This window comes from Eleutherodactylus coqui, chromosome 6 (assembly GCF_035609145.1).
Source record: "Eleutherodactylus coqui strain aEleCoq1 chromosome 6, aEleCoq1.hap1, whole genome shotgun sequence".
NCBI lineage: Eukaryota > Metazoa > Chordata > Amphibia > Anura > Eleutherodactylidae > Eleutherodactylus > Eleutherodactylus coqui.
In genome coordinates, this window is record NC_089842.1 from 148,014,539 (window position 1) to 148,036,402 (window position 21,864).

Consider the following 21,864-nt stretch of genomic DNA (forward strand, 5'->3'; position numbering starts at 1 on the left):
TCTGACACCTTTATAATTAATACCTGTTGTTCTCTGTAGGTTATATATGGTGACACGGACTCTGTGATGTGCAAACTTGGGGTTCAGACCGTTACTGAAGCCATGGAGGTAGGAAGAGAAGCAGCTGAATGGGTCTCCAGTCATTTCACCCCTCCCATAAAACTGGAGTTTGAAAAGGTTTGTATTTGTAATTGCTGATGAGCTCCACCATTGTCACAATAGTGTCATAACTCAAGCATGCAGCTTTCATTTCACCATTTATTTCCAAAATATGAAGTTTGCTTCCCGCAATGTGCTTTTACTTTTAACTTTTTCACCTTGTGTGGCACCAATATACTGTTCTTGATTATGAATATATTAGGCAGTGTAAGTAGTTTTGATCATGGTAGCATAACTAATTGATACCATGATTTCGACTGTAGTGACCCTGTTGTATTGTGGACACCAGAGATGTATGACTGTATGCAGCCAATCACCAGCAGTTACATGCCCCATCATCAGGACGTCATCGCTCTTCTCACTTACTGAGGCACATTGTTAATCAGCCTGGACATGCAGTAACATTCAATGTTAATAATCATCATTGATGACTAATCCCTTCAACCTTTCTATAGTTCGCACGTCGGATCATCCCAAAACCATTGTCTATGCTTTGTGTATATGAGAGAATGATCCATTGAATAAACAGTAATTGAACTTTGGCAATAATTATATATTGTAGGTATATTTTCCATACCTGCTGATCAACAAAAAGAGATATGCTGGTCTTTACTTTTCATCCAATGTGAACACCCATGATAAAATGGACTGCAAAGGAATAGAGACCGTGAGGCGAGACAACTGCCCCCTTGTGGCCAATCTAATCAACACATGTCTGCAGAAGATCCTGATTGACAGGTAGACATGCATTCCTATATATTGTAATTTCACCATAGTGTATATTTAAAGCTGACCGTATCTCCTGCTACTTGTCTGGTGTATGTTCTCATAAGTGGATTAATAGGTAACCATGTATTGGGATGAAGGGAATCAAGGCTACTGGAATCCGGTTAATGGTATTCTATAGTCTTAAGATCAGCTATACAAGTACTTTTTTTTATCATTGTATGTTTTAAAATAGTGAATAGTCCCATGGTAAATCATGACTCTTCCCTTCTCTAGATTTAACCATAGACGAAACTTTTGTGATGGCTCTTGTGGTTGCGATAATTACTGGGTGTTGTGTGCAAGCTACAGTGGTTGTCACTTCCCTTTCCCAACATACGGTGTGAATGGGAAATTTTCACTTCATGTATACTTTCTTTCTGAAATGTCTTAAAGACTGTGGTTTCTAAGAATTGTTGCAAAATAGTTGATGCTTCCCCTTTAAAGAAAAAGTCTGCAATGCTCTGTATATTGCATGCTTGGTCTTTCCATTGCTTTGCATTACCACACTATTTAACCCCTTAGTGACTGCCCATACACCTTTCGACTACAGCCATCTTTTTAGCGTTGCATCCCAATAAAGTTCTGGTAGCGATACCCAAACTGTGTCGGAGGCACAAATAAATTCTAGCAGTGACAACTCTAGTTCTATTGCTAGCTCTATGGTGGTTGAAGCAGTTGTTGAGTTGTGAGGGTTGAGTAGTGCAGTGCCTCCCTGCAATGTAGGATTTATTTTTCCCCCAAATACCCAAATTTAACAACTCCGGGTGTAAATGCGGAATTTGCTAATTTTGCCCCCTTTTGATTTTTTTTTAGAATTAATTATCCAGCAGACCAACATTTATACTAGCACCCCACCTCAGTCTATTCCGGATTATGGACCCCCACAAGTGTCCCAGAAATTAAAACCAACCAGGCCTCTGTAATTACCCCTGTTTTGAGAAATTTTACATTATTAATTTTATCTAAGATTTAGGGAATGCCAAAAAGAGGAAGTAGGATTCTTTTTTAGGGAGTATATTTATTTTATTTTTGCAGTGTGTAATAAGGCTCAGAAAGTCAATGGGTGTTCCCTCCACTATAGGCCTAGCCATGTGGCCAGGAAGCAGATTGGGGCTACAGTGGCGGTATTGCTGAACATTGCAACATAGTCGTGACAAAAAAACTGTGGGGTAAAATGCTCAGTACACACTTTGATAAATAGGCTAAGGGGGTCTGGTTTTCAAAATTGAGTCAATTGTGTGTGTGTGGGGGGGGGGGGGGGGTCTTTTTTTTCATTTTGGCAACTGGATGGCTTTACAAATGTGCAATGAGGCCTGGAATTTATTTAATCATGCTCTGAAGGCTAAAGGGTGTTCCTTCCATTACAGGCCTGGCAATAATAATAATAAACTTTTATTTATATAGCGCCAACATATTCCGCAGCGCTTACATAGACGGGGAATACAGAAAGACAAAAATTACAGAACCACGGTTACATAGTAATCAGTTGATAGAAACAATAGGGGTGAGGGTCCTGCTCTAACGAGCTTACATACTACAAGTAATGGGGTGATACAGAAGGTAAAGGGGCTGGAGATGTGCATGATATGACGAGGTGGACAGTGAGGGATGCTATACACAGACAATGGTCAGACAGTTTATGATGGCTAGCAGGGATTGCAGTCAGTAGGTCAGGGAAATCTGTTTGGTAAGCAGATTGGGGCTACAATGAGAGTATTGATGAACACAGAAGAACCACTGCAATAAAATTTCAGGCGTATCTCATCAGTTTTCCCTATTTTGTGCAAAAGAAAGTCTTGAAATTTAAATATTTATGAAAAAATAAGAAATGTGAAACAAATTATATCTGTTTTACACTAATTTCTGCAAACAACTGTGGGGTCGAATTGCTCGGTTTGAACGTATTGCTATGTGAATTCGTTGAGTGGTCTAGTTTTCCAAATGGAGTCATTTGTTGGGTTTTCTATTGTTTTTGCAGCTCAAGGGCTCTACAAGCCCTTGGAGTCGGGAAATAATTTTTCCCCAGATGGGGCTAATTGGCTTCTGCCTCTTGGGGTTTTTTTGCCTTCCTCTGGATCAACAAGGAGGTTAAAACAGGCTGAACCAGATGGACATTGTCTTCATTCAGCCTAACATACTATGTTACTATGTTATAAGTGGGCAATGGGGCCTAAAACACCTTCAAGCAAAATGTCTGATCAGTAAGCCATTGGGTGCCTCTTTCCTTTTGGACACTGTTGTGTGTCCAGACATAAGATTAGGGCCACAATGGGCATATTTATGAACACATGACAAACAGAGCTAACCATTTTGGGGTGCAAGTCTTCATATGTGTGCTGTACAAAAAAAATATTTTTAAAATGTCACGTTTTGCAAAAAAAATGAAAATAGTAATTTTTCTTTTCCGTACATCTAAATTGCTCAAAAAAAGTAAAACAAAATTTGTGCTAGTCAGACGGAAATATATATCTCATCAAAAATGTGTACAATATGTTTGCCATTATTTGGGATACTGTAGTTGAAATGAAAATGACAAAAAATGAAATGACAAAAAAAATGTTTCACTTCAATTTTGGCATTTTTAATAAAGATACACAAATTCTATTGATCTATTTTTATCATCTAAATGAAGTACAATATGTGGCGAAAAACTGTTAGAATTAGTTGGATATGCAAAACCTTTAGTTATTCTATAATAAAGTAACTATCAGATTTCCGAAATTTGGCCTGGTCATTAAGGCATAAACGGGCTTCGTCACGAAGGGGTGAAGTTGGTGCAAGGCTCTGTTCACATCATACTTGAGCCATCTAGAAGGTTAAAAAAAGTATACTGTAAAAAGTATACTGTAAAATATGTAAACACATATATTTTAGGTGAACCTATGGTTGTCACAAGGGATTTGTTACTTTGCTAACAGTACTGTATATGCTTTATTTTTGAAATGTTTTAAAGACCTTGTGGTTTCTAAGAACTATTACAAAATACAATGATGTTTCCCTTTTAAAGAAAAAAAATTGCAATACTCTGTATATTGCGTATTTGGTTTTTCCAGTGCTTTCACAGCAAATACCATCCATAGCATGCTATGGGAAATCAATTCTTCCAGCACATGTGTGGAAATCAATTGCGATTTCCGCTCACGTTGAAAAATCGCAGCATGCCCCATTTTTGCACTGTTTCCGCGTGAACAGCTTTCATTGAAGTTAATGGAAGCCATCCGACCCGCGGCACTCCCGCAATTAACATTACAGACAGGTCGTTGATTCCATGTCATAGCCGAGCGATGGAGCGGGAAAAATAAACCTTTTGAGAAAAAAATCAGTACTGCGTGTGTTGGCCTTGGTCACTAAATACACCAGATAGGATAATACTGGTTAGTAAATGGTGCCTTTTAATAAAATATCACATATAGCAGATCCTCTCTTCACACTCCATTTGCAAACTACATCTAGGGGTATAGAGGAGGTTGTAGCACTGTGTTGTTACAAGTGTCCTTTCAATGGCCCAGAGATGTAGAGAGGACCAAAACATCAAGGACTAAGTCCACCAAGCCCCCTGGACTTTGAGATTACTAAGATGTGTACTTTATTATCCGTGTCATCAATTAGTAGTCACAATTTGTAACCAGTCAGTTGGTTGGTGTCTGCGAGAGAGTTCCTAGGTAGAGGTCAGAAGCAGATTTCATGGTGGTGTGGGATTCTTCTAGTATGTCTACAGTTTCAGCAGTAAGGTTAAGATCTGTATTCACATCATGAAAGTTCAGTACATAGAGTAGCTTCAAGACAGGACTCCACTACCTTCAAGTCTACCCAGAACAGAGAAGATAGTTGGCTGACAAGCCTGTCCTGTTATGACCTGAGGTGAGATCATTGGGAAAATTGTAAAAGGGAATGAGGCAGAGAGCCATGCCCCTTTCTCCTACAAAAGAGAACTCTGCTCCAGAGTGAAGTGAATTCACATTAGTCAGCTATAGGGGTTTCTAATGTGCCTCGAAAGCTTTATGGATCATCTCCACAGTGCAAGATTGGGCTCAGGTGGCTTTGTTGTGGAACCTTGTAAGGCTCCATTTGGAACAAGAGGTATTGAGACGGAAGCACTTACCTCTGAAGAGGACACTGATACTGTTGGTCTTTTGTTACTGTCCAACTAGGCTGTCATTAGTCATGCTTCAGACAGTTTCACATAGTACGCCTTCACAAAGTCCAGAATTGATCATTTCCAGTGTTAGGCAAGACCTCTTCCAGACGGTACAGAAGAACCTAGGACTAACCACCTTTTGCTTTTTTTTTTTTAACCACTTCTCATAGCGAAAATTGCATAAGGCTTCTTGCATGCACACTATTTTGATTGTAAACAACAAGCTTTTTTTCCCTTTTCTACAGACATTTTTCGTCCAGTGTTTTTTAAATTTTTCTTCAGGTTTTATTCTTCTAGATTAACCTATGGGAAAACTGAGTGATAAAAATGCAAGAAAATGACACCAATGACAAACAATGCTGTTTCTTCAACTCAGGAGTTACGCTAACAGCACAGCTTGCTGCGCTATGCTGCTTTGTAACTCCCATTCACGGTTATGAGAGTTATGGAAACCGTAAAACAGCTCACCCTATTCCTTATTTTCCACTGCTTCTAGCTACGGCATACAGATGGGCATTCCCATCTCAGCCATGTTTGACTGAGTCAAGAATAACCCTTTAACATCTGACGTTGGCAATTTTCTGAGTAAAAAAAAATGCATGACAATTGCCAGGAATAAGGCTGCAAAACTAGTATATTTCCTAAAATTGCTGTGTATAACATTACCCTAAATGAGCCGATTAGGAAATGGGAGCCATGGATCTACTTTTGACTTTTTCAGTATGTAACCATGGAAACACATTGGTGCATAGGAGCTGTAGGAACAAAATGCTACGATTTGAGAATATTCATTGATATACATATATATATATATATATATATATACATATATACATACTATTGCTTTTGTACCTTAGATGCATTGGAGAGATAAGTATATAAGTATAAGTTGCATAAGTTTTAAATACCATTTGATTTACGTATATATCCAAGTACTTTGCTGAAAACTAAAATTTATTCCAGTAGGAATGTGAATAAATTACATTTTGGTTAATTTCCCCTACCCTTGTTGTCATTCTAGATGCACTTGTTTGTGGATATTGTTCAACAGCTTTGAAATTACTGTTCTTTCGCTTATGTGCTATGCCTTTTCTGCGCTCAGTAGTTACTCTTTGATTTAATTTTTTCCCCTTTTTTTTTGCAATTTCAACATTCAGAGACCCAATGGGAGCTGTAGAACATGCCAAGGACGTGATCTCTGATTTGCTCTGTAATCGAATAGACATTTCGCAGCTGGTTATTACCAAGGAGCTGACTCGTACCGCTGATGAGTATGCAGGAAAACAAGCTCACGTGGAGCTGGCGGAGAGGTAAGAGATAAGACTGAGATCTTATAATAATATCAGCTTGAAGAAAGAGGACGCTCCACCTTCCAGGCATGTAACAAGCAGCACATAGTTCTTACTGATGTGCCTAGTGAACAGACTGGAGAGTAGTACCATGCATTAAATTCCAGCTTTTATCAGAACCAACCATTTTTATACAAACTGAAGTTTCCGTTGTCGATTAAAAAGCTCTATTCTTTCACCACCCTCTTGCAAAAAAAAAAAAATCAGAGGGTTGCTTATAGTACTGCCTGCACGCGCTGATCCGTGACTGAGGGGAAACGCAGAAATAGCTTGTCCCACCCTGAGCAGCAGCTGTGTGTCTAGTTGCCTGGTGTGGAAGGAGGAGGTGGGGGAGAACAGAGTGTGGAAAAAATGTCTTGGACTTCCTGTGATCCAGTACATGGGGGCACGTATTGCCCAATCCTAGTCTCCTGTTATTTCTATACTCGGCAACTTTTTTTTTTGTCTTTTACTCTGTGAAACAAGTTATTAGAAAATCAACTCTCATCTCTTTCATATCCTAAAGTGTTATGTAATTGGTTAGTTTGCGTTAAACTTATTTCATAATAGACTGACCAGTAGGTGGTAGTAGATATTGATGACACGCTATTTAAAGTTATAGACATTGAGTGTAACGCTTGGTAAACTCAACAAGACCTAACATGAATATTCCATTGCTTAAAGTAAATTAGCCCTTCACTGCAGCATGGAGTTACCCGCAGTTCCTAAAACAATTGGAAGCAACCTTAAGTGTTTCCCTGTTTTAAAAAAGGTCCCATGTGACCTAGAAAAGGAAAAAATATTGATTTCACCGTATCGGCATGAGTTCTAGCAGTTTGAAATAAACACACTTTACTTTTATATATACTGTTACCTACAGAGCCTGAGGGAGGCTGGTCTGTTTCTGCTTATTGAGACTGCCAAAGTGGAGTAGGTAGACTGAAAGGCCATGCAATGCACTTTGGGAAAAAAGTATGCAAATAGATGTAAAAGTGCCACCTGGTGGAAGGTAGTTTCCTTAGAAATCAATGTTCGCCCTTTTACCAGGTCTTGCATTACGAGTAAGGTTATAAACCAAACTATAGCCTAATTTAGAAGGAAAATACATCCATTGATAGTCAGTTGTTTCTGACATTTTGCCCCTCACCGGTGCAGGTTTCTTATTGAATGGTCCTCATACCTTTTTAAACTTGCATCTTCCACATTTATAAAACTGCTTTGGGATAACCAGGTCCTATTCTGACTTTTATTCTAAATAAGACTTGGAGAGAGAGTATCACCTAAGGTGCGCCCCATCAAGGCAGCATGCACACAGGTCCAACTGCCGGGACCCTCACTAATCCTGAGAATTAGGGGGCTGCAGTACTGATTTGGTATGGAGTCCCCTAAACCACTTTTTAGCTGCACAGTGTGAAATCATCAGACACCTGCTGTGTGGAGACTTGCAGCACAGCTCAATAGAGCCACGCTTGAGTGCTCTGCATAGCCAGTAGACGATCTTTGACCAACTGGGACCCCTAACTAATCCCAAAGTGATGGCATATCCGACAGCTGTCTGTTCACTGTGTGGTTAGGAATAGCCCTTTAAACTCTGTCAGAAAAAGACTTAAATTCTGTCACCTACTTTTAGTACTATAAGCTAAGCTTATGGGCTAAAAGTAGGCGAAGTGCTGAGTCCGGTTATGTAAATAATATACTTACCTCCCCTGTCGTTCCCTTGGTGGGAGCGCTAGAAGCTGCCGCTATAAGTAGTGATGATTGTCTGTTCACTGGGACCCCCACTGATCACTAGAACAGGGGTCCCTCATCCCTCAACGCTGCATGATCGCAGTGAAATTTGAGTGGCGAAAGAGCATGTGCCATGCTTGTTCATTTAAAGCCTATGGGGCTCATGGAAGCAGCTAAGGGCTCTAGTCATCTGTCTTTGTCAGTTTTATAGATCTATAGCATACCTACTAGAGATGAGCGCCGCATGGTGCTCGGACGAGTAATCAGTTACTCAAAAAGACCGATGCTCGCTCGAGCATCAGCCCTAAACGAGCGTGCTCGCTCATCTCGAATACCTACTCCTCACATATCATTTTTTGCATTTTTGTGCAGATTTTACAGTAATTATACTGTGTTTTCCCTTGAGTAAAAAGATGATTTCAGAATTGGTCTGTTCTGGTGACCACAGTGCGTGAAAGTAATTGAAGTTGTCATTGTCATTCTGCCATCTCAGACATGGTAGAGACTTTCTGTCCTGATCATCTCACCTGCAATACGATTAAAAGTGGCACAGAATGACACATGCATGAAATTCAACACTTCAGCTCACTTTTTGGGGGGTTTTACTTACTATGGAAAGCCCATCAGCTTCATATATGTTTTAACATACATAAAACGTATATGCGCTGTATTTATGTATTTCCTTAAAGGGGCTGTTCAATTGTAAACAGCAGCTGATGACCTATCTTCAGGGCAAGCCATATATAGTAGCTTGGTAAGGGTCTGCTGCCCAGGATCCCCACTGATTGACGGTTTTCAGTGCTGGTGGTATGCTAACTTTACGTGTAATACCAAGCCTGGCCACTCTATTGGGAGTGGAGCGGTCTTCATCCTGCAGAAATGAGCTTGGTGCATTAGCATACCCACCCAGTGAACAGCTGATCAGTGGAAGTCCTGGGTTGCAGAGCCTAGCTAATCTACTATTGATGGGCTGTCCTAAGGATAGGTCACCACACGTTTACAACTGCACAACCCCTTTAATAAACTGTATCATTATAGCAGTTTGGGATCTGTTTTTTTATTTATTTTTGTGAAGAAAAGCTCCGCACTCACTGTATAGACAAAATTGCATGATAACTAGTATTGTGCTCCTTAGCTCCCTCTAGAGGCAGCTGCAAGCTGCCAGAAAGTTGTTCATCTCTGGGTACAAGGGATTTGAAATGCTCTTTTAGAAAAAAAGGAGCTCCAAATACTAGAAGACCAGTCAGGTGACCAAATCATGTGTTGTAGTTTTTCCCACATTGAGTAGCACGTCAGCAAAAATAAATGAGACGATCTGCACTACTACTTTGGTTCCCATTCTGTACTGTTTCCTGACATAAAGTAAAGCATAGCAAACTCATTCCAAAGGGCGCAACGTAACAATTGGGGGACTTCAAACTTACTGCAATGATGCACATCTTAAAGAGGCCTCCCAGAATCCCTAATTCTGGATCTTTGCCAGTTAGATGGAGTGGAGAGTGATTACAGAGAGCGTCTCTGGCTTTGGAGGACTCGGCACATCCAGGCATTACATTGATATCCTAATGAGCACCATGTAATTCTTCATTTTTCTTTCTGTAGAGGAATTGAACACCTCCTGCGTGGTAGTTGGAAAGAATACAGCTCATGATGAGCTATATTCTGTCTGACAACCAGGCACGGAGTGTTCAGACTTTTTTCGCCTAACTTATGGATGGATAAAGTCTGTTTTGGGAATAATAAATAAGGTGTCTACTAACCAGGGTCTTAACCCCTTAACAAGTGCCCATACACCTTTTGGTGGCGGCCGTTAAGGGGCTTTATTCTCCACATTTACTATGTAAAACATTTTTTAAAAATTACACATGGTATCACTCCATTCGTAATGACCCAGAGAAAAAGAATTAGTACAGTGCATGTCACAAAAAATTTATATAAGAAAACTTGGTGAAAATAGCTAATTATGCCTATCTCGCCTTAGAAAAATGCAGAACAGAAAGTACTCAAAACGTATGGATCAACAAATGCCACCATTTAAAAAGCACAAATCAACCCGCAAAAAATAAAAACCCGCACCGCTGACAAAAAAAGAGGTCTTTGCAAAAAAAAAAACGCTATCAATTTGGTATTGGTGGCGTAATTGTTGTGGCCTGCAGAATTAATTGAACATATTTTTACTGTACGGTAAACGTCAATAAAAGAAAAATGACAAAATTGCAGATTTTGTTACTCTTGCTTCTAGAGAAAAAATTTAATAAAAAGCAATCAAAATGTTTTATGTTCCCAAAAATTGGATAAGTGAAGACCTAGAGTTCATCCCACAAAAAAAAAAGCAAGCCCTTATAGAGCTCAGTCAATGCAAAAATTAAAAATGTCATCGCTCTTGGAACGCAGCGACAAAAGCAAAAAAAAAAGCAAAACATAAACTGTATAAACTTGATATCCTTGGAATCGTGCTAAACCCAAAGAATGTTACCACATTATTTATTTTGCACACTGAACGCAGTAAAAATGAAATCCAAAAACCAAATATCAGAATTCCCCCCCCCCCCAACCCCACTAAAAAATATTTAATAAAACTTATGCAATACATTTATATGTACCCAAAAATTATGCCAATAAAAATATAATTAGTCTCTTAAAAGAGCCAGTCCTCATATGTCTGCGTCGACGGAAAAATGTAAAAGTTATGGCTCTTGGAATGCGGCGATGAAAAAAAATTGAAAAATTAGTTGGTCATTAAGACGCAAACAGGCTTCGTCACTAAGAGGTTAAAGTATGTGCTTGAGATACAAAAGTACGTAGAACAGAGAAACTTCACCTAAACCTCAAATACAAAGTTGAATGATCTTAAGAAAAAAAAAGACTAGTCCTAACTTTGTGCAATGATGAGAATATTTTCTTACACACAGTTTGTAGGGTTGCCCCATTTGTCTGGACATGCAAATTTACTGAAATATGATGAATTTATTTAAGGATCTAAATTTTTAGTTGCTGTGCTTATTGTACAGTACTGACTAAATATATAAAGTACAGAAATTACTAGTGTTCCAGAAGCCTTATTGCCTCTGCAGTTAAACGGTGCCTCCCCCAAGAGATGAAGGAAATTGCTTGTCCTTCCTGTTCATTTCTATGGTTTACACATTGCTGAGCAGCATCCTCAGCCAGGGCTGACCAGGTGTTTCAGCCCCCTCCCTTGTGGTATGGCAAGTACCTTGAGTACCTTTTCCTTTCCCGCCCACCTCTGTGGTGGAGTGTGGGTGGAGGCCATCAAGTGATAGTGCTATGCGCTCCGTTGATTGCTGATAGAAGCCGTTGACGGGTTCCCTTGGGCATCTTTTTGCAGATTTCCAACTATACAAGCATAACACCGATACAGTGCTCCGTGTCTTCACTAACTTCTTAAGGGTTTCACATACATCATGTTCCACCACTGTCATGTATCAGGTCTAAAATACCTAAATTCATTTAAAAAAAAAAAAAAAGACAATTTTTGGCCAACCGTGTTTTGACGAAAACTATTTTACGAGATTTGCCTTGGTGTAACAGCATGTTGGATAGTATATTTCTTTCTGTATTGTCATTAAGTTGATTGCTGTAAAACCCATGTATGTTTCATTATCAGGCCAGTTACCATTCATACTCTGCAATATCAGCATGTATGGATTCTTAAGGGGTTGTTCTACATTCACAACTATTTTTATTTTACCAATGAATCCACAATAAGTAATGAAGCAACTTTGCAAGTAGTCTCAAAGTCTTATTTGTTTTGCGTCTACAGCTCAGGTTCAGACATATGTCTTTAAGGTTGCAGACTACAAATTAAGCCTGTTTAGTCTGAACTTGCAGTCCTCCTTCCTTCCATTTGGTCTCTACTTCTTACTAACATACATTTGATAGGTTATTAAGAAGTAAGAGACAAATGGCAATACAACTGCTGCATCAAATGCCACAAGGTTTGTATATAGACTGTAATCATGGAGATACATAAGTTTACACAGGAGCTGTAGACCCAAAAGGATCAAACTACTAATGACGACCTGTCTGTCCATCCATCCATGCATGCGTGAGTGAGTGGGTTTGTGAGTGAGTTACATGCATCACCCCTGATCACATGATGGTGACATCATCAAAGGTCCTTCATCCCGAGTGAGGGAGTTACATGCTCTGCCCATGATCACATGATGGTGACATCATCACAGGTCCTGTACGCACACGGCTGCTGTCTGGCGAGGTGTTCATTAATATTCCATAGCAACTCAGGCGGCAGGGGGTTCGCAGTCCGCCCGTAATCTGCACAAGGATGCAGGACCTTTGATGACATCACCACCATGTGATCAGGGGCGGAGCATGTAAGTCATTTTCTCGGAATGAGTCACCGTCATGTGATCAGGAGCAGAGCTTGATGGTGACTTCATCACAGGTCCTTCATTTCTAGTGCTGATTCTGATTCCTGTTGTATGGGATGAACAATGTGTGTAGCAGAGCTGTGTGTGTGACGTGCATGTACCACAGCTATGTGGCACATTGCGCCACCAGAAACACGGTTACTATAATTTCCCAATAATTACTAGTAGTTTTAATGAAGACTTATTTTTAAAGTTGATTCCATTTTCTTTATAAATTCATTAGAACAGTAACCTAAAAGGTTTCAAAGTTGGATGTAGACTCGAAGACTTAGGCTGCCTAAGTCGGAGTTCGACCCGGTGCCCAGCTGGTGACCCCCGCGTACCTCTCCAGCATCGTCTTTTCTGTTCTGCGGATGTGCCGGCCTGCGCTTCGACACGCGTGCGCAGTACAGAGAACGTCGCTATGGCGATGACGTGGCTCCCACGGCCATTCTGCAATGATGATTGCAGAATGGCCGCGGGACAGACAGCTTCCATTGACTTCAATGGAAGCTGCCTCTGCGTGGCCAGCACAAAATCGCAGCACGCAGGCTTTTTTTCCTCCGTGAGCGGAAAATCGCAATCGATTTCTGCTCGTGGGCAGGAAATCACGTTTTTACATTGCATGCTATGGGGCTGGATTTCCTCCGGAGGCGGAGTACACAATGCGAATCCGTCCATGGAAAAGGAGCCCTTATAAGGTAAATGTTTTGTTTCTGAGGTTGTATACCTTTCCCATGTGGATTGTTGTTTCTTACCATACTGTTTGGTTTTGTTTATATAGAATGCGAAAGAGAGATCCAGGCAGTGCCCCTAACTTAGGAGACAGAGTGCCTTATGTCATCATTGGGGCTCCCAAGGGAGTCGCTGCATATATGAAATCGGAGGTAAGAGAAAGTAGACTTATAGGTCAGTCTCAGAATGTTATGGAAATATTGAAAATATTTATCCAAAGCTAATTAGGAACTTTTGATCTCACTCCCAAAAGCTGGCCATTTTTGTTGCCTCAGTGGTCATTTGGCTGACCTCTGTCACCACCGATTTCCTGTTAGAAAAATAGTGTATTTGACAAAACAAATTAATAGTAAAGTTCAGGAGATACGTATCACAAAAGGTATCGAACGACTCCTTATTTCGAAGGTGTTTAAAAAATAGCATGGGATAAAATCCAATCTGACAATCCACGTAAAAGACTTTTTCACTAGCTGGAAATTTTTTCGATCATGTATCCATCAAAAGAATAGAGACTTCTATAAAGGCTTTTCCATATGTGCCTATTATATTCCTCAACTAAACATTACGCTATATGAAAAGGTTTGGGAAAAGGTGTTAGATCTTTTCTTTGATTTCTTCCTGAATGGGTGGAAGTAGAAATCGCTCTCTTTTGCACTGATTGCAGTTGTCATAAAATAGTGAGCTCTGCCCCTTTCAGTTAAACACTCCTCCTTTCCTACACATCAGCCAAACATGATGAAAGCCAATGAATGACACTCCTGTCTCTGTGTCAGGTTTGTTTGTTTGTTTTAGATGCTTGCAGAGATCCCCGTTGGTGGACAATTAAGCAAGTGTCTGCTTTCTGTTCTTCCCTATTCTTCCTTTCATAGTGTACCTCTAATGGTTTTAGGTTTGTAAAGAAACTTGTGTTGTGGTTTGCTCAAACTTTTCTTGTTAGTAGAAGCACAATCGGGGAGATTCCTTAAAACTGGTGTAAAGTAAAAGTGAAGCAGTTGCCTATAATGGCCAGTCATATTCAGTCTGTCATTGCTTTTAGCTGCACTTTTGAAAATGAAAGAAGCAATTTGATTAGATGCTACGTGTAAAGTCTTAATTTTTCCTATGCACCAGCTTTGATAAATTTTACTCAATCTAATACAAAACCTACAATGCTTTTACTTGCACTGACCTTTGGTGGATGATTTTGGTGTCATTAGATTTGTGACATGCTCACCACCACCATAAAATCATAAATTTGAGTTTGATACATCGAGTGACCTGTCAGGCCAGGTCAAAGTTGCACCGTAAGTGCGAGAAGCAGCAAGGGGAGGAGAGAAGAGAGAGAGACTCGGCTCTGCTGCGCGCAGCTGTATACGCTCGGCTCTGCTGCGCGCAGCTGTATACGCTCGGCTCTGCTGCGCGCAGCTGTATACGCTCGGCTCTACTGCGCGCAGCTGTATACGCTCGGCTCTGCTGCGCGCGGGTATACAGTGGTCTACAGCTCAGGGACTGTATTGTCTCTCTGTAGTAGATCCAATCTGTAGAGTATACCAGAGATTCAAGATATTACCGCAGGATACACCAAATATACTGGGGGCTCCATATACTATACTAAGTGGTGTAATATACCGACATGTAATATACACTAATTGACTGTTGCCATGTCCCCAAAATGTTGAAGACCAAGCCATGGACGGCGAACAGTTTAAGCCGAATCCTCGGCTTAACAGTTCTCAAAACATTTACAATCATATTTCCAAACATTTTATGTTCGCGTAGCAAACATCGTGACAATCTAGTAAATGTAAACATATATGCTAGCATTTATAGGCAGAATGCTAATGTCTGAATGTTTTGATTTGAGCCCATACAAGATATCAACATTTAGGCGCCCCTGTCCACGGCCGAGGCGGAATATCGCCAGCGATATTCCGCCATGGGGGAGAAGGGGGAGCACTGACAGTTCTCCGAGGTGAGCCTATCTGATAAATAGGCTCACCGCAGAGAATAACGGCATGCCGTGATTTAAATCCCGCAAACAGAGAATCGCTATGATTCTCCGCTCGTGGACGCCGGCGCTGCGCTTTCCATAGCAACGCTATGGAAAGTTTCACAGAGCGTGATCCGCGGGTGATTTATTGCCCGTGGATAGGCAGCCTTACAATAGTGAGGCATACAACCCTGGACATAGCCGTGGCAATCAGAATCAGAACATCTGTTTACACAATTGGATACATATAGAAAGCTGTCAGCTACTAATGGCTCTTAGGCTGGAGCATTGCAGCTAGTCTTTCATTCTTGTTCTTGGCTTTAAAATAGGACTGGGATTGCTACTAGCTGCAATACAGCTTGAGAATAGTGCAGGTTGAAGTGGGAGTTGCACGTATTTGGCTGTATTGCTGCTAGAACTTTGCTCTTGTTCTTGATTCTACAACAAGACCGCAGCTCTGGCTGCGGTTTAGTCTAAGAGAGATCAGGTTGAAGTGCGCTGCTCCCTCTTTAGCTGGCTTTTTTGCTCAGCCAGTGTGAAGGAGAAGGAGGCTGCAGGGAGAGGAGGAAAGGCTTATAGGGCCTTCTGTATAAGTTTAGCTGACTCTACGTGGGGTGTTCATATTATCAACCACACAGCCTCCTTATCGGTCAGAGAGCATACCTGCTTTCGGATTGCTACATATGAGGATATTTTAGTTATTATTTTCTCAGACAAATCAGGAAGCGATGATCACTTAGTCATCTAATTTCCCCTGTTTTTATTTAGACTGCTTGACTCCACCATTCAGAAGTTTATTAACATCCAGATCACAATAAGTCATGTACTTGCAATCAGTATACACATCAGTAAAGTTTATACATTTTACGCTGCATCTACCCTGACCGTATCCAACCTTTAGGGTAAAACATGCTGACCTCCTCTCTAGTGTAATTGTTACATTCCAGCTATAGCTATAACCATCATCTCACTAAAGAGAAATGTTTAATACATTTCTGGCTGATGGAAAAGATTTACATTAGTCAAATGACATTTTCACCTACGTACTGACTGGCAAGTAGTTCCACAAATAGAAAGAAATCTATTAATTGTCTGCTTTCAGGCTGCCTTTTCTGTGCTCATAGACACAACACCTGACTCTCCCACAGTTCATCAGAACTTGAGCTTTATGACCTGTAGGAAACTCTGTTGTTACGTTCATAGTACAGTAGCAAAAACGTGATACCAAATTTATTATTGCACAATTTTAAAAAAAACTTTTCTTAAAACAAATAAGAAAACAAAGAGAATTGTAGTTTTCTGAGTTACCATTCAACTTTTTTTAAATTTATTTTATTTACTTATTTTTTTTGCAAGGTGGGATGTACAAAAACAGTATTGTTTTTTGAATGCAGTGTTCACCCACCGGGGTATATGTTTTATTGTGTGACTCATTACGAATGCAGCAATGCCAAATATGTATGGTTTCTTGAATTTTTATTTTTTTGAAAAAAAAGAATATTTTACAGGAAATTTTTTTTTAAATTTCTAAATCCCTTTTGCACCCGTTTTTAATTTTTTTTCAGTACCTCTACAGGACTTTGAAAGTCAAATATTATGATTCCTTATATAGTACACTGCAGTACTTCTACATTACTGTGTATTATGTATGTCAGTGTACAACTGACAGGCACGTTATGGGAGGAGGACACAATGGAGTGACAGAGGGAGCCTCATTCCTCTGTAAAACCACCTAGATGCTATGGTGTAAGGCAGGAGTGCGAAACTCCTTTTCAACGAGGGTCCCATCAGCCTATGGTTGCCTTTAAAGAGCCGATTGTAAGGGCTTGTTCACACTTGCATATTTGCACAGCATATTACATGTGCAATACACCGTGAATAGAACCCCTTGATTTCAATGGGTTCGTTCACATGAGCGTATTTTTTCACACTGTGTGCAATCACATGAAAAAATACACGACATGACCTATTTTGGTGCGTATTATGTACCACAAGAGGCCATTGAAGTGAATTTGCTACGTATTTGTGCATCATTTCAATGGGCAGGTCTACCTTCTTTTCTGCGTGCGCAAAATAAGCTGTGTATTTGCACACACAAAAACTGGTCCGAAAAACAGACAGACTATTTTTGGCTGAGCGACCAGAAGGAGCATAGTGCCGTGTGAGTGAACCCTAAAAGTGACACCTGTAGTGGTTTCTCTCATAGTGACCCGCATAGTGGACCCCAGTAATAGTGACCCCTTCAGTGGACTCGAATAGAAATGGGGACCCCAATAGTTTCCCCAGTAGTAATAGGGACCCCCATAGTTTCCCCAGTAGTAATAGGGTCCCCCATAGTGGTCCCAGTAGTAATAGGATCCCGCATAGTGGCCCCAGTAGTTAAGTGTCCCTGATATAGGTGGTCCCAGTAGTCATAGTGTCCCCTATATTGACCCCAGTAGTAATAGCGACCCACCCCCTATTGGTCTCTGGCCGGGCAGCATCCCTACATGCATTTCACTCACCCAGACAGCAGGTCTGGTGGTGGCAGTGCAGTCTCTGACCGCTGACCTCTCCCCTTGGCATCTGTGCTGCGTACTGGACAGCGCATTCAGACACCATGGGGAGGCATAGGTCAGCGGTTATACTGCACGCTGGGTAAGTGGTATGCTGCATAGGCTTGCTGCACGGTCAGCGGGCCACATAAAACGATGTGGTGGGCTGGATTCAGCCTGTGGGCTTTGAGTTTGACACGTGTGGTGTAAGGAGTTAAATAGCGAAGCTGTTAGAGCAGGGTATTTGCTGTAATGTATAGTGATGCACAGGCATAGATCCTGTGCCTGCACCGTTGCTGCAGCGCACTACTACAGTGGCTTGCATTAATTACCCTTTTTCCCAGTATATCATAGTACATTTCAGGGGGGTAAGAGCAGCAAGTCTATTTATTCTGGTGCTGATGCCCCCAATTTTTCACAAGTGAAGAGTACCTATATAAACACAGCAGATTATAGAAGTCACATATGTATTACCGGTAGTAAGCAATGCTCAATACATTCTCAGCTTCAATTTCTACCGCAACATCAGCCACTCTCCATATGTTCAGTTTTATTTGCATGTGGTTTCCTCCAAAACTGCCTTTAATAGTATTTTATATGCAATTGTATACCTGCAGCAATAATTTCCCTTTAAGCCCCACAAATATATTTATTAAAAGTCTCGCAATCTGTTCAGTCATGGTATAGTCTACACGTTGGTGCAACACAAGTCTTTTGTATTGGGATTATTACTGAAATGGATGGAAGTGACACACCTTACAGGGCTCAGGTGCACTTTAGGAGAGAGTGAGTTGAGATACAGGTTGCACTTCTGCTTTTTGAGTATTTTTCTACAGAGGTTGGCCTGGCAGAGAAAGTGGTTCCCTGTCACCGGGGACCAGAGGTTGCTGTCTGGCTTCCAACTTCTGCAATCTCTCTATTAACTAAGCTTAGTCAGTGAGAGGCACAAGTCCTATTGTGTGTGCTGTTTCCCCAATTGTCATTGTAGAGGAACTATTTTAGAGTGAATCGAGTATTATTATGTATTCTGTGAACTATACGACAGATTTTTCTTTCTATTAACCCAACAACAAAGGGCATTCAACAGTAAAATCTTATAAACTTTTGTCAGTTCCCGTTGTGTTTGAGATAAGTTCTTCCCAAACAATGATACTTTTGAGAGCATGCCAAATCAAGGAAATGAAATTTCCCCTGAAATCTGAATAGAACACTTAAAGTGCACCTGCCCTATGTCAACAAGTGGGAAATAAAGTACTGCCATGTCATGGGATCATACGTGAACATTTCTTTACTTTATGGAGTGCGTGGTCACTAGCTATAATATGTGGAGCTATGCTTTGTACCCACGCTGCCACCTTTTAAACAGATAATGAATTACATGGACAATCCAGACTTCCTGTGCCTACCTTCATCAACAGAATACTGAAGCTGTTTATGGCATCCTGTCGGTTGTGTGCCGACTGGCTATGCAACAGCTTATCTGCCTTTGCCATTCACTAAATGCAGGTGCCATGTATACTACCTGAATTTAGCTGATGTTACCATGAGAGTAGGTGCTTGAATGTGCTTAACTGTTTCCATAATGCCTGTTGGTTTCAATGAAGAATGCCTCTGCCGCCTCTTTATTTTACTCCGCTCAACACCTATCTTACAGGTGGAACCCTTGTCTACCAGGCATTCATGGAGTATTCTTTAGATACACCTTACATTAAGGCCTCATGTCCACGGGGAAAATCGGGGTCGCTACGGATTCTCCATGGAGAATCCGTAGCGGGTCCCTCTTGCCCCGCGGACATGAGGGCTGAAAATCAGAATAAACTTACCTGCAGTGGACCGTGCAGGTCTTCTCTTCTTCGCGGCCGGATCTTCTTTCTTCGGCATGCCGGCTGCATGCCGCGCGCATGCGCTGGGCACATCCGCCGGGCCGAAGAAAGAAGATCCTGCCGCAAAGGAAGGAAGATCTGCATCGCCCGGAGCAGGTGAGTTTAATTCAGGCGCGGTTCTCCTGCGGATCCGGACAGCTTCCATAGGCTTCAATAGAAGCCTGCAGGAGCCGTCCCCGCGGGAGACCCGCACCTAAATGGAGCATGTCCATTTTTTTTCATGCTCCATATTTTTTTTAATTCACTTTTATTGACCATCCGCGGGTATTTATCTACCCGCGGGTGGTCAATGCATTCCAATGGGGTGCGGATCCGCATGCGGGTGATCCGCTGCGGATTTTAATTCTTTTCCCCGTGGACATGAGGCCTAAGATACAAAATAACTCTTTAAGTAGTGCCCCAATTTGTCCTTGTTGTTCCCATGGGGCCACATCCCCCAACTATTGACCTGTGAGAGGAATATAATACTTAAAGGGGTTATAGTACCAAAAATATTTTCTATTAATTAAATCCAGATAGTGAAACACTTTCCATTTTTCTAAGGCCTTATGTCCACAGGCATAATTGAATTGTAGAATCCGAGTGGTTCTCCCACACGGATGATCCACTGTTCAATATGCCCATAGACTATCATTGGGCATCCGTAGGCATTTAAATACCTGCGGATGTCATTTTTCTTTTCCGGAGTGCGGATCACATGCGAGAAAAAGCGCAACATGCTCCATCTTTTTGTAGTTTTCCTGCATTGATGGCTTCCGCAGGCTTCCATTGTAGTCAATGGAAGCCATCCGGATCCGCAGCAGGTCCTCTCTTCCAATATTTAACATACGTCGAACTTCCTGAACAAATAGGTACACAGTTCAATGTTTTCACAGTTCTCAAATATTGGCATGACATAAGTTATCCTCAAAATTCTGTGGCGCTAACCCTTTTAAGACAGTGCAAGAAGATGCAATTACCAAGCTCCATACTAATAATACCCATCATTGAGTTCGATCATGTGAAATGTACCGCTCCTTGTAATGTCAAGTAATTCAAAGTCATGAAATGTACCATTAAGCATTTTTGGGAGTACTAATTGGTATTTGTATGTGCAGTTCTTGAGGGTTCCACACAGACATAAGAAGTCGGCGCAGTTTTCAAGCTGACCGTTAATGATTTTTTTTTGCCGTTGAGTGATAATTGTCTGCAAAGCTATACCTGTAAAACTGGCCTGGCCATTGTCGCTTAACAATGAATTTTTGAAATTCCATTTTAAAAACACACAAACCATATCGTAAGTTGGGTCCAACCTCATAAATGATTTGTGCATTCAGAATTCTATGTACGGCATCAGTACTTTGATTATTTAATACTGGGCACTGTTCACACTCAGAAGGGCTCACTGTTGTCACCACAAGGTATGGGTTTGTATATAATTCCTGTTGACCTGAATGGGAGAGGCATACAAATTGACCCCTTTTGGTGGCTATAAGAGGCTAAGTATTAAAATAATGTGATGGAAACCTGCTCTCAATCATATATATGTACCCTGTATGGACAAAAGTATTTGGACGCTGCAGAAAATCAGCAAATATGCAAATACTGAGTTTGCTGAACGGTATGCTGGGAAGGGCATTTTGTACCAACTATTCATTCATCCGATTGAGCACTGGTGGGATGAACTGGAGCGATGGGTACGACACCGCCAACCACGCCCATCCTCACAACAATCTCTTCTCACAGCCTTGCATGAGGAATGGCGAGCTATTCCTGCCCAGACTTACAGAGAACTTGTGGAAAGTATACCTCGACGTGTTACCGATGTAATACAAGCAAAAGGAGGGCCGACACGTTACTAAATAGAATAAAGCACTTTTTCTGAAATAACATGCAGAGTCCAAATACTTTTGTCCACATAGTGCATGTCTCCAGGTCTTTTAAAGACATATTTTTAATATCTAACAACACTAGTCCAGTTTTTCGTATAATTTAATTATTATGCATTCTTTTATAGAGTTGTATTGAAGTGTTTGTTTTTCTTCTTTTTTTTCCCTCTAGGATCCTATCTATGTTCTTGAGAATAACATCCCAATTGACACTCAGTATTATTTGGAGCAACAATTGGCAAAACCTCTGCTAAGAATATTTGAGCCCATACTTGGTGAGACTAAAGCAGAGAGTGTTCTTCTCAGTAAGTACTACTTTAATTTATTTCAGTACTTCTGAATAATTGCTTTCAAAAATCTTTTTGT

At 40.9% G+C, this 21,864-nt stretch overlaps 1 protein-coding gene across 2 annotated transcripts in view; it reads left to right on the forward strand.

Moving 5' to 3' along the window:
* POLD1 (DNA polymerase delta 1, catalytic subunit) overlaps nt 1–21,864 on the forward strand; it is a 94,808-nt gene that overhangs the window by 48,131 nt on the left and 24,813 nt on the right. For both annotated transcript variants that reach the window (XM_066607914.1, XM_066607915.1), the window contains exons 19-23: nt 40–177; nt 722–897; nt 6,223–6,375; nt 13,294–13,396; nt 21,671–21,803. In XM_066607914.1, the coding sequence (XP_066464011.1) occupies nt 40–177; nt 722–897; nt 6,223–6,375; nt 13,294–13,396; nt 21,671–21,803 (703 nt within the window). The remainder of the gene's footprint in view (nt 1–39; nt 178–721; nt 898–6,222; nt 6,376–13,293; nt 13,397–21,670; nt 21,804–21,864) is intronic.